This window comes from Thamnophis sirtalis, unplaced genomic scaffold, assembly GCF_051295495.1.
Source record: "Thamnophis sirtalis isolate CommonGarterSnake01/CBP01778 unplaced genomic scaffold, rThaSir2_p1.2 scaffold_2, whole genome shotgun sequence".
NCBI lineage: Eukaryota > Metazoa > Chordata > Lepidosauria > Squamata > Natricidae > Thamnophis > Thamnophis sirtalis.
This window is the reverse complement of record NW_028261382.1, coordinates 84991170-85008329: the sequence shown is the minus strand read 5'-3', so window position 1 is coordinate 85008329 and position 17160 is coordinate 84991170. Positions and strand designations below refer to the sequence as shown.

The 17160-nt window shown below is 41.4% G+C and overlaps 1 protein-coding gene and 1 long non-coding RNA gene across 3 annotated transcripts in view; one reads left to right on the top strand and one right to left on the bottom strand.

Moving 5' to 3' along the window:
- The window catches only part of RNF122 (ring finger protein 122), a 34283-nt gene that overhangs the window by 6624 nt on the left and 10499 nt on the right, over positions 1 to 17160 (bottom strand). For both annotated transcript variants that reach the window (XM_087706241.1, XM_087706243.1), the window contains exons 2-4: positions 14135 to 14291; positions 5254 to 5299; positions 2743 to 2784 (exon numbers count right to left, since the gene is read on the bottom strand). In XM_087706241.1, the coding sequence (XP_087562367.1) occupies positions 2743 to 2784; positions 5254 to 5299; positions 14135 to 14291 (245 nt within the window). The remainder of the gene's footprint in view (positions 1 to 2742; positions 2785 to 5253; positions 5300 to 14134; positions 14292 to 17160) is intronic.
- The window catches only part of LOC148048967 (uncharacterized), a 29432-nt gene that overhangs the window by 10640 nt on the left and 1632 nt on the right, over positions 1 to 17160 (top strand). The gene's annotated exons all lie outside the window — the stretch shown is intronic.

Sequence of the window (17160 nt, the reverse complement as noted above, 5' to 3'; positions counted from 1 at the left end):
TTGGGGGGCAGATCAATACTTTTGGTGGGAAACAGAAGGAAAAGCTTAGAATTGGGAGCATTCAAGAGGCTAGGTTCTGCCCAGTCATTTGCTTCTAATCATGATTTATTGGATGCAAAATTATTTAGCTCAAGGTTCAAGGTTCCTTGGATATCAAGACAGATCAGTACGTATCTGGGCTTGTTCAATAACATCGGTCTACAAAGATGTCTTCCACAACCCAAAAAATATCTTTGCAGCCTATAAAACCTTCTGAGAATGTGGGGTTGTATAGATCTGAGAGAACATCTGTTATTGCCCAAATAGTTCTAGGGAATTGTTCATATTTGATTTTGGGTCTATCAGCATTATCTAATCCAGCCTTCCCCAGTTTAATGTTTTCTAGATTTATGAGTTCTGCATGTCTAGAACTTCCAACTAGCTTGGTTGTGTTGGTTGTGTATTCTGGACATGGCAGTTCCAACATGGATCAGTTGGAGAATGCTAGTGGATTCCAGTAGACAACAGTTCTCGAAAGTTTCTGGAAAAGATTTTCCTTACCATTTACCATCTCAAAGGTAGATTAAGGCATACAAATCTAAAGTAATTTGCAGTAGATTGTCGAAGATTTCTGATTTCAACAATAGTGGTAATAAAATGAATCTCTAACCTCTCTCTTAAATTATGCTACTTTTAAGGGTCATCAGGAGATAAATTTTGTTTGGAAAGACAATAAGAGGCATAGAATTCCAGAGTTCAGAATCCTTTACGGCTTTTCAGGTGAAGGAGGAGTAGCTCTATTTGTACAACATTTAAGCCTGATTAGTGTTAACCTTGATTATGATTTTTGCAACTCAGTGTATTCCATTAGAATGTATTGGGAAAAGCTGGAAAATAGGTTAATTCGATAACCGGATTAAACAAGCTGTTCAGATAACTTGTTTCTTGCAACAGACTCAGAGATATCTCGTAAAGAAATAACACATATTCCCTGTGTACAATCTGCCTGACCCTGAGCTTTCTGATTTTTTAAGCAAGGTGTGACCTTTTTGTCAATTCTGCACTCAACTACCGTTATCTTTCGGTCTATAAGATGCACTTCCTCCCCAAAAAAGTAGATGGAAATGTCTGTGCGTCTTACAGAGTGAATGTTGTCAAAGCCCTGCACACCTGCCAGCCCCCATCCTTTGGCTTCTGCCTCCCAGCAATTTGCCTCCTTGCAGCAAACAGCAAACAGCCTGGTCAACTTCAGCACAACCTGATTTAGCACGAGCAGCTGATTGGCAATTGGATCGGCATCCCAGAATACTGCTAATCAGCTGTTCCAGGCTGTGGGGATCGCCGCCACATCTCCATGCGCACCATTTTCAGCTTCTGCATGCCCCATTTTTGGCTGCCTTGCATCCCGTTTTTGGCCTCCATGCCCCATTTTTGGGTTCTGCATGTCCTGTTTTTGGCCCGTTCTAAGTGGCAGGGATTGCCGTTGCTGCCACCACCGTCTATCAATACTGAATGGTGGTGGCAATCTCAGCTGCCTGGAACAGGCTGAAAACAGGAAGCACAGAACCCCAAAATGGGGTTTGCAGAGGCGGTAATAGGCAGCGATGATGGGTGGTGATGGTGGCGATCCTCGCAGCCTGGAACAGCTTATTGGCAGCATTCTGGGAGGCCAATCCAACTGCCAATCAGCTGCTCGTGCTAAATTAGGCTGTACTGAAGTTGACCAGGCTATTTGCTGTTTTGCTGCAAGGAGGCAAATTCCTGGGAAGCTAGGTACGTCTTTAGTCTGGAGCATCTTATAGTGCAAAAAATACGATATATACAATTCACTCAACTATGTTGTCATATTGGGTTTCTTCTTCTTTTGTTTTCTGCTGTGGATTTCATTTTGTTAGCTGATCACTAAATGGAATGATAGAATCGTACCTTTGGAAGCAGTTTTGAAGGTCGTCTAGTCCAATTCTCTGTCCAGATCATGAATTTTCAGACTATCCCCAACAAATGTCTGTCCCTATTGTTTCAAATTCAGAGTGATGGAATACCCATGACTCCAGATGGTGCTTAACAGTCAGGAAAGTCCTGCATACATGGATCTCACTGCACAGATAGTCCTCAAGTTTTGACCTAATAGAATCTGCACATTATGGTTGTAAATCATAACAGTAGTAAAATGTTACTACCATTTTATTATATTTTTTGCGGTATTTGTTAAGCGAATGGGGGCAGTTGTAAGCATGAATTCCATGATCATTAAGTGAACCCATTGTTTGCTATTGTGCATTCTCTCCCCCCACCCCCCAAATAACCTGGAAATGTGCGCTAGCAATATCACACTGCATATTGCAAACAGCTATAAATGCAGTTGTGTTGAGCCATCGGTTTTGTACCTGCACATCTCATTTTTTTCCTATTTGAGCGTGGCATCATACATTTCTCATCATTGAACTAAATTTTGCTGGAAAGGACTCAAAATTAAACTTTATTAAAATCGTTTAGAACCTGTTTTATGAGATGTTAACGATTATCCCTAACTTTGGGTTATCTGCAGATTTTCTAAACATCCCTTCTCTCTCCTAATCACATTTATAAAAATATTGTACGGCCAGGACAGAATCCCAGGCTAACCCACAACAAAGCTCTCTCCTGCAGATATATGTTTGCATAACCACACCTATACCTGTTCAAACAATAATACATGAAAGGATGTCTTGCTTTCCTTTTTGCTGAAATATCAACTCTTGACTCATCGGTGGGTTTACTCACCCCATGTAAGTTTAGCTTTCTGGCATCACCTTTCAAAACCACCTAGAAGGAAGAAAGGCAGTAGATTAGTATCAGAGCACTGGTGCTGAATGACCAAAGCAGCCGATCTCATTGAACATTGCAAAGGCAAACAGCAGCAGTTGCTAAATAGGAACAATATTAGTTGATGCAGAAACCACAGCAGGACCACTGACAGACTTTCTGAGTTGGGGAGATCTCGCCCCGCCTATACAATTCTTTATACTTGCATTATTTACACTAGTAGAGTTTCTCACTTCTCAAGCCTTCCTGCCCTCCCTCGAGCATAGTGCATCATTTGGATCATTTCCTCACATTATTTGAAATGTATTATCTCCAGGCTCTGTTTTGCAGCATAATTACCCACTCCCCAAAAAGGATGCATGGTATTTCTTTTACCAGTCTAGCAAGATAATTTTATTGGTCTTTTAAATTTTAAATGGTATTTAATCATTTCTGCATAATCAATATCACTTTCGTAATTCCAGGAGTTGTAATCCTACTATGTCCGGAAAGCAGCAGATTTTTTTGGGGGGGGGAGGGGGGAGACCATGCAAAAGAAATCCTGACTATGTAGCCTCAGTGTCAGCCTCTGCTTTGCTATCGCTTCGGCTGCCATGAAACGGGGAGGGAGGGCATGGTATTTGGGAGGGGTTACTCATTGTGCTGGAGGAAGGTTCTGGAGTTCACCGGCTGATCGGACTACGCATGCGTGGGTGTTTCCCGCCAGGACTAACGGCACCGACATTCCATCTTTGTGATGCCTTTTGAAGTTATCTCACACCTGACACTTGGAAGAATTATGATTGGACTGGAACTGTGATGCCAAGGGGTGGGGAATGGGCTATTCTATATATCAATTGCTTTCGCGCCTAAATAATCAGACTTCGCTTCGCTATGCCTTTAATCATTCTTAATTAGTAAAAGTACACTTGATTTCCACACATGGAGTCTTGTGGTCTTTCTTTCCTAATTAATTAATGGAGAGGTGCTGACACTCAGTTTCTAAATGTAAACACACTCTAGATGTTTACATTTTACTCAGATACCTTTCCTGTAACAGGTGGTCCACAAAAACTTCAGAGTTTCCAACACGATAAGATTAAAGGGCAACTGAATGGCAGGGCTTAGTGCTTCAGATTAACATATTAGCACGGGTGCAGTTACAATCAGAAGTTCTTAGAAACTTGGTTTATTCAAGTAGAGTTTATTGGTTTATTCCACCAGAGTTCATGCCAGTGGTGAAATTCATTTTTTTTTACTACTGGTTCGGTGGGCTGGCTTGGTGGGCGTGGCCAGATGAAGGTTACTTAAGAGCCAAGGTGGCGCAGTGGTTAAATGCAGCACTGCAGGCTACTGCTAGATCAGCAGGTCAGCGGTTCAAATCTCACCGGCTCAGGGTTGACTCAGCTTTCCATCCTTCCGAGGTGGGTAAAATGAGGACCCAGATTGTTGGGGGCAATATGCTGACTCTCTGTAAACCGCTTAGAGAGGCCTGAAAGGCCTATGAAGCGGTATATAAGTCTATTGCTATTACTATTACTGCAATATCCCCATTTCTTCCCAATCAGCTGGGACTCGAGAGGCAGAGAATAAATGGGGGTGAGGCCAGCCAGAGGTGATATTTGCCGGTTCTCCAAACGCCTCGAAATTCCCGCTCCCGGTTCTCCAGAACCTGCTGAATTTCACCCATGATTCATCTGCTTTGATGTGTCTTGTGCAAGGAAGGGCCTAAGCAGAATACTTCTGTATATATGCAACCCCATAACAGCAGACCAGCATAGATGGCTTCGTGCTGATGGCTATATAGCAGGCATGGTCTAGGGCAGTGTTTCTCAATCTTAGCAACTTGAAGATGTCTGGACTTCAACTCCCAGAATTCCCCAGCCAGCGAATGCTGGCTGGGGAATTCTGGGAGTTGAAGTCCTGACATCTTCAAGTTGCCAAGGTTGGGAAACACTGGTCTAGGGCAATGCCTAGGTGGGGATGTTTCAGAATGTCATAGGATGAGCATGAAACTATCTATGCCAGCCTGAGTTCTAGTCCTGCCTCAGTTGTGAAAGCCAGCTGCATGACTTTGGGCCCATCACCGGGTGACTGAGTTTTAGTCCTGCCTTAGAAAGCCAGCTGGGTGAATTTGGGCCATTCTCTTTCAGCCCAGCTTGCCCCACAGGATTATCTGGTGGAAAACAGAAGAAGGTAGGAATATTGTGGGTGTCTGCCACCTGGAGTTATTTATAAAAACAATAAAGACAGAATATATAAAAAAAACAAATAAACAAATCCCAGGCACCAGCTGCATAAGGAAGATCAGAATATCCAGATGTTTTTAAAGACAAATTTTGCAGTGGTTTTTGCATCTCAAAATTACAGACAAAACTCTTACAATGTGCCCAAGGTGGTGACAATTTAGGCTCCTTCCTTCACCCACTTGTAAACAGAGCCTTTCTCTTGACAGGGAAAAAAGGAGAATGACTCAAATTGCTCATTTACCTCTTTGTATCCAAATCTTTCACTTTGTGCTTGATGCCGAAGTTTGCTGCAGAAGAAAAATGGTATATTTTTAGTAATCACTAATGAACATCTCCAATTCGCCTGATGTATGAGGATAGTTCTTGTTTTTTGAACTCAGCATTACAAAACCTTTTGTTGTTTTTCTCATGCTGCTAAAGATGGAAACTTGCCACATTTAGAATGGGGGGGGGTGCCTTTGAAAACTTTGCTTTATATGTTAGAAGGTAATTTTTAGATAGCCTTACATTTTTCTAATCCTGGCAAGAAGTTTTTGTTCCAGTAACTGGTAATTTTTGCCATCTGTCATGGAAAAACACTAAAATATATATCCAGTCCCACCTTGCATTCAATAGTTATCGTCCCCAGATGGCAAATATTGCTGAATGGATTATAGTTTTCCTATAATAACATCATTACCATATATTGTGGCTTTAAACAATCGATTAAACTTTTGTGTATTTTTTAAAAAAAAGGAAACTGTGTTGATCAGTTTAGTAACAGTACACACTCAGCATGAGAAAGATTGTCCCTGGTTTATTTCGATTTTTATTATTATTATTCCATAGGCATTTTACCTTATTTAATCCCAATTCTCAGAGTAATTCCTCAGTAATAAAATCAAGTTTATAGGCAAATTATACAGGAATCATCGTAATGGATTTTATACAAAAACGCTGGGAGAAAATGTTTCATACTACAATATTACAAATATAATGGTTAAATATACAATAGAAAGTGACAGTTGTGGGATTCTTTCTTTCCTTCAAGGATAGATAGAAGTCTCTGAAGGATTGGGGGAAAATTAGATATCAGATTCTCCTTCAAACTTCTTGGGTAATTTCTGGAGCAAACTGAGTCATAAAACAGACTCAAAAGGATAAATCATGTTAAGCAAAGGGAGAAAACAAAGGGACTTACAGATCACAAGAGTTTATAGAACAAGTAGTCCTCGGCTTAAAACCGTTTGTTTAGTGACCTTTTGCAGTTTCAGTGGCATTGAAAGAAACGACTTATGACCATTTCCCACACTTATTGCAGCATCCTGTGATCAAAATTCAGATGTTTGGTAATTGGCATGTGTTTATCAGGGTTGCAATGTTCCAGCTTCATATCCTCCCCTTTTGTGACCTCCTGACAAGTCAAGTCAATGGGGAAGCCCGATTTGCTTTACAACCACGTTACTAATGTAACCCATTTAACAACTGCTGCAAAAAGATAGTAAAGGTGGCGCAGTGGTTAAATGCAGCACTGCAGGCTACTGCTAGATCAGCAGGTCAGCGGTTCAAATCTCACCGGCTCAGGGTTGACTCAGCCTTCCATCCTTCCGAGGTGGGTAAAATGAGGACCCAGATTGTTGGGGGCAATATGCTGACTCTCTGTAAACCGCTTAGAGAGGCCTGAAAGGCCTATGAAGCGGTATATAAGTCTACTGCTATTGCTATTGCTATTGCTATAAATTGGGACAGAATTCACTTAACAAATGTCTTGCTTAACAAAAAAGTTGGGCTCAATTGTGATCATCAGCCAAGGGCTACCCCGATATTATAAATGCACTTGATCAGGACTACATAGTAGCAGACTATTTACACCAGGTTTGCTCCTAGGTCCACTGTATTTCTCCCTGTGGTTTGTGGTAGGAAGGCAAACTAACAAACCAACACAGGAAGTGACTGCAGCAAAACAAATGTGTCTACTTATACCTGCACCATGCTATTTGTAGCTACCTGCAGAACCCCAAAAGTCAAAGAGTTCCACGTTGATGAATAAGGTTGCAATATTATTTGCATCCATTTATATGGCTAATGAAACCATGAAGTTATCAGTGCTCTAAGAAATATATACATCTACAGTACATATTGCCTATACAGGTAGTCTTCGAGTTATGACTATAATGGAGCCTGCTCACTGCAACTGTAATTTCTGATGGTCATAAAACGAGTCGGTCATGTGACCAACCCGATTTTATAACCTTTTTTTTGCAGTCATGGTTAAGCAAATGCCAGTTGTTAAGGAAACTCATGGTTTGCCAAAAATAAAAAATAAATGCTATTTTTTTTTGCAAATCCATCTGAAAACATGGTCATGTGGCTGCAGGATGCTGCAAAGGTGACCTGGTTGTTAGTCCCCCCCCCCCAAATGGATACATTGGAACTTCAAAGGGTCATTATGGAACTGGCTACCTGTAACCTGTGAATCTCATTGCTCAGGGTTTGTTGGGGGGGGGGAGCCCAAAAGTGTCATAAATGCTGTCAAACAAACCAATCAACCAACCAACCTCCAAATGGAGATCAATTGCTACAATTGCCAAAGGTGCTTTTTTCCCCCCCAAAAGGCAATTGGAAAAAGGCAATTGTTTTTTTTTTTCTTGAAGACGTTTCGCTTCTCATCTAAGAAGCTTCTTCAGTTCGGAACCCTAACCATGACAGAGAATCTCCATAGATCACAGGTGTCAAACTCGCCGCGTCACGTTGCCATCACATAACATTTCGTATTTCCCATTCACAGAGCTGGGCTGGGTGTGGCCTGCTCGTGATGCATCCTGCCCGCGGGCCTTCAGTTTGACACCCCTGACATAGATAATGGCTGGAGTTAAAAAAAAGATGATGGCTGAGATTCTCCTCTTGATAGCTGATAGCACCTGGTGCATGGATTATCCCTGCCAACATGATGGCTAAAGAGGAGTCATTAAGAATTTGGGTTTTCTTCAGTCTTGCCCTGCCCAAATCAGCTGCCTCAGGGCAGTTAAAGGTTCCAAGTGCGTTAACAGTGAATCCGGCATGTGTTCTGCTCCTTGAAAGTTTGGGTCAACGCTTAGTCAACATTATGCCTGGGTCAAATGTCCATTTGCTGCTGAGGAAGACAAACCAGCTGGTCCGAGCCACGGGAAGCAGAAAATTGACTCTGAATAATCATTCTGTTCAGTGTGGACAGAGATTTCTTTGTGCCCAAGCTGCACTAAATTAGAACCAGGGACAAACCCCCCACGCTGTTGCTATGCCTGTTCCAGAAGACGAGATTAATCTATTGCTCTGTGAGGCCGCAGGATTTTTGAAGGAAATAGAGAGAGGGAGTGTACAGACCAAAAGCTGTATTCTGCAACTTTGGAAAGAATAGCTCTTTTGGGAAAGTAAATGCTTCTCTAGAGGAATAATCAGATGCTTCATCCTGAAATTGCCCGGTAAAATTTAAAGGGGAAGGAGCAGGCAACATTTTCTTGCCCTCAAAAGAAAATGGTCTAACTAACATTTTAGCCACCAATGGTATGTTTTAGCAGTATACATGTTGGAGATAAGAGTGAGAACACCAGAGTTATTTTTGAGGTAGAGATGAAAGATTGCCAATGAATTTGAGGACAGGTAGTTCTCGACTTACAACAGTTCATTTAGTGACTGTTCAAAGTTGTAGCATCACTGAAAAAAGTGACTTATGACTATTTTCACATTGCGGCATCCTAATGTCATGTGATCAAAGTTCAGACACCCGCTTCATAGTTATGACCTTTGCAGTCACCTGGGATCATGTGATCCCCTAAACATAGTCAATGGGGAAGCTAGATCCACTTAATAACGACGCTACTCACTGAATAACTTCAGTGATTCACTTAACAGCTGTGGCAAGAAAGGTCATAGAATGGGGTGCAGCTCACTTAACAAATATCTCCACTTAGCAAGTGTTGTTTATGCTTTAGCAAATTTCTACATTGGGAATGTATCCAATGCAAACATGGACAATACCCTTCTCCTGCATTGTACGTGTGATCAGCAATTAAATTAGGCAAACTGCCATTTGTCAGAAATGGTGTAGGGTCTTCTGCTTGAGCGGGGGGTTGGGTTAGAAGATTAGAAGAGCCGAGGTGGCGCAGTGGTTAGAGTGCAGTACTGCAGGCCACTTCAGCTGACTGTTAGCTGCAGTTTGGCGGTTCAAATCTCACCGGCTCAGGGTTGACTCAGCCTTCCATCCTTCGGAAGTGGGTAAAATGAGGACCCAGACTGTGGGGGCAATATGCTGACTCTGTAAACCGCTTAGAGAGGGCTGAAAGCCCTATGAAGCGGTATATAAGTCTAACTGCTATTGCTATTGCGATTAGATGACCTATAAATCCCTTCCAACTCTGTTAATCTATTAAACACAAAACAACTGTTGAGATAGCTGGGAGTTGCCATCCTTGGCTCCAGAAATGGCACTTTCCCTGTCTCCTGGTGTGTTTTTCACGCAGGGAATTTCAATCCTTTGAGACAGAAGCACAGGATGTGGCAAGTACAACTGTATTTGTTCCAGCAGATCTTGATGACATCATAGCTAACAAAGTAGAGTCTTCCTCTTGGTTCTCTTCATCATTGATTGCTGGATAACATCTCCTTCCCTCCCTGCTCTTGTTTGAGCATTGTGGTTCTGTTTGGCATTCAGAGCTTAGGGAAATGAGGATAAATGTGCATTGGCTGATCCACTGCCTGCACAGATGTATCCTGCTGTATTACAAAGATATAAAGCTCCTTTACACCAGACCAGGAAATCAGTCCATCTTGAGCAAGATGGTCTATTTTTGTTTTCATCACCTGCTCTTTGAGATATTGAAGTGCAGCTGCCAGTGACTGAATCTGGGAACCTTCTGCATATATAAATGATAATCTGTACTTCTCTGCAATAGCTTCCACCTGGAAGGTGTTCTGAGGGAAAAGTTGCCTCCACTTCCTTTTTAGTATAAAATGCCTGTTGACCCACTTTCAAGTCTTAAGGTATGAGCTGAGTTACCAAAGCAAGCCTGAAGACCACTAAGCCCCTGACAGAGCAACACAACATTTGTAAAGCCTGCAGTAAATATTGTTGAGAAAACGTTGGTCATGATTTATTAACCTGACAAGTCAGTGTTCACACTTCAAAACTAGGACAGTTGAAGTTTGACCTTAACACTCACACCCCAAGCTAATATTGATTAGCTGGAAAAAAGGCAAACCTGACCACATATTTCCTGTATCTTTCCATTTAATGTTCTGTGGTCCCAAAGCTCCAGAATGAGCTGGATGACAGCAGTTCTGTGTCATTCACTAGGCTCTTTCTAGACATTCTGGCTGCAAATGACTGCAAAGGTTTAAAAATAAGCTTTCCATAAATAGATAAAGAGCCAGGACATCTTCCATAGAGACAACAGATCTATTCCAGCCTTCTGAATGAGACCCTCCCTCCCCCAACTTCCTATAGTTTCCTGCTAGATTTTTGAACAAGCACCAGTCCTCTGAAATAATAGCTGGCTATTATTCTCAGGATTGGGTCACAATTATATTTTTGGAAAGATTTAAATGCTCAACTGCAGGATCATGATGAAGTCACCATTCATTCGAGAAATGATGAAAATATTTTGGAATTTTTAAGTTTGGAAGGAGAAAAAGAATGCATGTGTGCGCAGATAATTTGAACCACATTTCCTACAGTCCCTTGAGGCCTGATGGGAGTAAAAAAACAAACCATATGGATAGCAAAGTTGCTTACCCCTTAGGCTGGCCCAGTTAAATCAGAGAGCAAAGAAAAGAAAGTAATTTTTCAGGAGTAGTATTCCCAGCTAATAATCAGTTACAGTACAGGTAGACCTCAAGTTACAGTTATTCATTTAGCAACTATTTGAGCTGCTGGTTTAAGATTTGTACCAAGTTTTCAGCCACTGTATTGTTGATATCTATTGTGGAGGGGTGTGTGTTGATGAATAACAGTTTGGTTTGAGCAAACTAAAGAGAAGCAGCATTTTTGTTTATCCAGAAATGGCTTGCCAGCATGTATCAGAAGCTGGAAAACTTATGAACCAGACTTGGTTTACGATAACAAAAGCTCCAAATTACGTTCGGATTTTTCTACTTTGTATTTGCTTCAGGAACATTAAAATGAGGAACCTTGCAGAACCGAGATACGTTTATTCTCTATCTAATCAATTAGCATAACTGACATAACAATGGGCATTTTTTCTAATATTCTATCCTTCTACCCACCAATTTTTACATTTTTCATAATGGAGGCTTCAATCAAAGACAACAGAGAAGATGGACAAAATCAAGAACAGCACAGTTGGTTATCTTGAATGAACAGGGCTGATTTCATGTCCTGGCTCCTCTGGCATGTGATTTGAATGCCAAAGGATCATACATTTCCATGGGCAATCCCTTTGCATGCAAAAATATCCAGATTCAATTCTGACCCTGACATTTAGAATCAAGTAGATTAGCAAGCAAAAGAGCTTTTTGCCTGAGACTATGAAGAGCCTCTGCTTAGTAAGTCATGATTAAAAGAAAGAGTGACTTCTTATGATATATAAACCCAAGTCAACGTTCTCCATTGCGGTGGAAATGGCATCCAGGAATGGGTTGACCTCATCAGCTTAGCTGATTGGACTGAGTCTGTCAGAGCTGTGAGGACACACCTCTGCTGCTAGGGTTCCCCAGCTTTTGATTTAGTCCCTCATTATTACAGGAAATAGAGGAATTTGGTAAAATAGCATGGCTTAAGATAAATAAAGAAAAGACTAAAATACTAAAAATCTTACAACAGGCAAAATGAGGAATTGGAGGAAAAATTGGGGATTCAGGCGACCAAGAAAGTGAAATATTTGGGAATTTGGTTAATGGTGAAATGTTCCTCAATAAAAGAGGACAATTATAATAAATTATTACAACAAATACAAAAAGATTTGGACAACTGGGCAAAATTACAAATATCATTAATTGGGAGAATTGCCACATCAAAATGAATATTCTACCTAAAATTCTGTATCTCTTTCAAACTGTACCAGTAAAGTTAGGGAAAAAATTCTTTGAATAATTAAATAAAATAATATTAACATTAATTTGGATGGGGGAAAACTGACATAAAACTTAAACTTTTGCAAGATAGTAGAAATAAGGGGGGTTTTGGTCTCCCTGACTGTAAACTTTATTATCATGCGGCAGTCGTGATTTGGCTCAAAGATTGGGTTAATTTAAGTAAGAGTAGGATATTAGCAATAGAGGGTCACGACCTCCATCTTGGCTGGCACGCATTTCTCTGGGAGAAGAAAAACAAAACTCACTCATACTGTATTTCCAGAGATACTTAGTAAGAGATGCTGTACATGGTTGCAAAGTTTTTGTGCATCATTTCCATAGTCCTCACTTTCAATTGTAAACAAATATAAACAAACACAACACATATCATAAAAACATCTTCCATTCCTTACAGTGAGTCGATTGGTTACAAGGTTTTTGTGCATCCTTTCCATAGTCATCCCTTAAATTTTATATAAAGTCACATATCAATCAAGTAAATTTATATACATTATTATTATATTATAATAATTTCTCTAATATCATATGTCAGCTTACGCATTTTAGCACATCCCATTGCTCATAATATCAATCTAATACATATGTACACAATTATTATGATTATTAAACATACATTGAATATGGCTATTATTACATACTAAATTTAAAGTAAATTTACATTATGGCATTTCATTACATCATCCTGGACTCATCCAATAATATTACATCTTTATATTCTATTCTATATAGAATTGTTTATCTTTTATAAGAAAAAAGCTTTTCCACATCATCTCCATGATCTTCACTTACGGCTTATATAAAATTTCATATTGTCAAGCTAGTATATATAAATGCATTATTATCACTATTAATCATTTGTTTAGCTATAACTATTATTGCTTTGTCTTATACATAATGCTCAAAATGTAACTATAAAATTTATCTCACCAATTTCGACACACTCTCCTGCTCTGCTTCCGTTGCAGGGGGGCTGTCCCAACCTTATGCAGCTTCGGCTGCTTCTCTTGTAGATGAAAAAAAAGCTTCTCCTGGATCAATCAGGGGTTTTGCGATGCCCCTGAGATCAGCAGGATGTACTCTCCTTTATCACCGTCTCTTCGGGACGGGTTAGGTCCAAAAGGACCGTTCAGCAACAGAGATATCAACAGCAATCCTGGAGCTCCAAGATTGCATGTTGTGTTGTAGTGACGTCAGGCCCTTCCATTGCCTGGGTGAATAACTGCCCACTCCACCAGGAGCGCAGCCACGTCAGAGGCGTGGGCAACGCAGGCCTTATTAGAGGAGGTCTGTCAAGCAGCTATGTGGCCCTCTCCTTCCCCCTTTATCAAACATTATAAATTGGACAACTTCGCTTCGGCCAAGGCAGCTTTTGCCAGGCAAGTGCTTCAGAGTGTCAAAACCAGGCAGGGGACTTCGGACCAGACTGTGGCCCACCCTTAAGGGCAAGCCAGCTTTGGTATGTCCCATTCCTGGATGCTATCTCCACCACAATGGAGAAGGGGCGTTGGTCTTACCTGACATACTCCTTCTCATGGGATGGAGATAGCATCCAGCCCCACCCTGAAGACCGTCTGGTCCTTGGTCTGTAAAAGGAGAATCCTAGAGCAAGACATGTCGAGTCTGTCACTTCGTCTTTGCCAAAAGCTGGGGAGCCCTAGCAACAGAGACATGTCCTCACAACTCTGACAGACTCAGTCCAATCAGCTAAGCAGATGAGGTCAGCCCATTCCTGGATACTATCTCCATCCCATGAGAAGGAGTGATGCCTCTTTTATGGAAGAATCTACAATAAGCTCCTATGGATCTTACTGTTGACCTTTGAATTTAGTTTGAAAACTGTTGCTCTAATTTAAAGAGGTTTAATATTACTGCGAGCATTGATTCTTCTTCAATCTAACTAGGGATTAGCTTTAAAAAATCTATACTTTCAAGTAATCGATTCAGTTGAAAATAGCAAGAGGACACAAAACTGTAGCTAGTAGCCTAGGCACATTTGTTGAGTTTCCTCTCTTTTGCCATCTGCACTCACGACTCCCTTTGGAAACATGACTCACCTAATGAAGTAACAGCAGAAAATAAGGCTGAGTACAAAGATGAAGACACCTGTGCCAAAAATCACCATGTAGATATTCAGTGGCAAGTCCTGGAAAGTGATGGGAGGCATGGTGCACGTTTTGTTGGTATAGATCAATCCCAAACCACAGAAGCATCCTAGAAATGAGAAAGAGAAGGGGGTAAAAGTTGAATTTGTACCTAATGCTAAACAAAGATCTACTCTAACCTCAATTTTTTGAACATGCCTGGAATAAGCTAGGCTCAATCTGGTGGATGGGCAAAGTTCCCAGAGTCTGTTGATCTAATTTTAGAATTGATATACTATGATCTCTCTCTCTCTCCCCCCTCCCTCCCTCCCTTTCTCTATCACGATATTGCTTGGAACGTATCAGAAAATATGAAAATTATGTTGATGCTACAACTGACAACCCATGCATAACATTCTTATGTAGCTACTGGGAGCTCAACACTCTAGTACAAGGTTCATTGGCACCACATACAAACAGATTGAGATTGAGAGAAAGCATGTAAATTTCCCATGATCCTTTACTTGTGTTGATCTCTAAATTGTGGGAAATTTGAAAAAGGTGGTGAGGAACACAGATGTGTGATAACTCTCTATTGCCCTTACGTCAAGTCAGAAAAGGTGCCTCAGGAAGAGAAGGTGAAAGAGGTAGTAGCCAACAAAGCCTTCTTTTGACAATGCCCAGTAAATCTACTTGTGTTAATTCATAGAGAAACCAAGGAATGAATGTTGTGAAATTGGGGCAGCCATTGATCATGCAACTTCTAAAGCAGAGATGGGAAGTCTGTGGCCTTCTGGCTGTAGAATTCCCCATATCCCCCATCACTAATCATTTTCATAGATGCTGCTGTCAATGGCAATATAGTATATGTGTTGGTAGTTTATATCTTCTAACCACAAAACCAGACGCGGATAGCTATGCCTTGAAGAGAAGTCCAGGATCAGAGGACATCAAGTAAAATAGTAACATAGAATTTTCCTCAGCATCAACTTAACCTTGACAGGCAATTCCCTTAGAGGCTCAGAAGACTTTGCCTCCTCTTGTTACAGCCAATCTGGATATGTTGGATTAAAATCTCATCCTCACTAACTAAGATGTTTGGCGCATGCTGGCTGGAGGCCATAACAATTAAGTCTTCCATGGTTGAAAGCAGTTACAAAAGCCGATGGAGTCAACTTCCCCCAGCCCAAAGTATGAAACGATGAAAGGCCAGTCAAATGAACTATTTAAAGAAATGGTACAGAAATAGAAACTGTTGATTTCATGCAAAACACAGATCATCTAGGAGCAGTAAGAGGAAGACTGTCTTAAAAGCCCTACAAATGCAACTCAAAAGCATCAATACCGGACTAGTGGCAGAAACCCATAAGCAAGGTATGAAAATGAATAGAGAGAGGAGATTTCATTCTGAAGCAGAGATAATTCAATACTAGCCATTCAGCACCAAGCAACAGACAGAGTAGAAAAGGTGATTTTTTTCAGGATGAATGCACTGTTTTAATTATCCAAACAAGCATAGGTAGACATAGCACTTGACCTCTGCTTTCCCCAAAGAGGGTGGTGGAGGTGGCAGAAATAAGGCAGGAATTTTAAATGCAAGGAGAACTGGTGTACTTAAAGAGGTGCTGAGTGCAGGAATGCTCTGAGCCCCAAAGCAAGAGGGAAAGAAGGGTTCTCCTTTGATAAAAGACCTTATTTTGCACAAAAAACCAAACCCAATGAGACTTCCTTGCCTTTTTCCAAAACAGTTTCCCTTGGATGAGCTTCTACATTCTTGCTTCTTCCTCAGTGGTGTTGGGGAGTCACCTTGGTAGCAAAAGCCAATTTGCAGGCTGATGAAATGAAAACAGAGAAGTGAACAGCTCACTTTCTCCCAACCATCGCAGAGCTTTGCCAGGAAGAAGAGTCTCCAAAGGCCAAAAGTTAGAATCAGTTCTGATATCCCTCTGGCCTTAATCCTGTCCTGTATCCCACTAGTGGTAGGTTCCCACAACCACTAGGTAGAACCAACTGTGAAATTATGGCCACCACCTACGACAAGAGCATTCCTGGAGTTCATTTCCACTCTAATACACTTACTGGAATAAGTAAATTGAAAATCAAAATGCCTTGCAGAGGGCATGATTTGCTCAAGTCATTTGAAAGCTGCTATTGACTGGCTCAAAGAGGAAGCTATGTTTAAAAACCTTTGTGAAATAAAAAAAGTTTGATTTATCTCCTAGTAGATGGGTCTGCAACCTTAAACACTCAAAGTGCCATTTGGACCCGTTTCCCACAGAAAACACTGGGAGCCACAAAACTTTTGGTGGGCGTGGCTAACTCAATGTCACTCCTACCCAGTCATATAACACCACCACCCCAGCCATGCCTACCCAGGTTTTGTGGCTCCTGGTGTCTTCTGTGGAAAATGGATCTCTCTCTCTCTCCCACTCCCTCCCATTTCTGTTTTTCTCTCTTTTTCCTCTCCCTTTCTTTCTTTCCTTCTTTTCTCTCCCTCTTCTCTCTCATTTGTTTCTCTATTTTCCCTGTCTTTCCTTCTCTCCCTCCTGCTCTCTCTCATTTCTGTCTCCCTCTTCCCCTTCTCTCTTTTGTGTTTTTTTTTCCTCTTTCACTCTCCCTCCATCATTTTCTCATTCCTCCTCCTCCTCCTCTTCTTCTTCTTCTCTCTCTCTCTCTCTCTCCCCCCACCCTGTCTTTCTGTCTCTCTGTTGTTTATCTCTCTCTCAGAAAGCCAAGGCTGGGCCAACTTGGCGAGCTCTCCTTGGGGCTCTTTGCTACTCTTTTTCTTTCTTCTTGCAACATTTTGGCAATCCGGGCTGGCTGAGGAGGGAGCATGAGCCAGGGCTTCGCCGAAGACAACCCTCCTCCTTCTCACACAGCCCCCTGCCTGGCTGTTGCGGGGCCAGGAGGGCGCAGACAAATGGAGATGCCCTCCTCAAGCGAGTGGAGCAGTGCCACCGGCAGTGTTGATTGAAAGTATCCTCCAGGTGGCTTTAAAT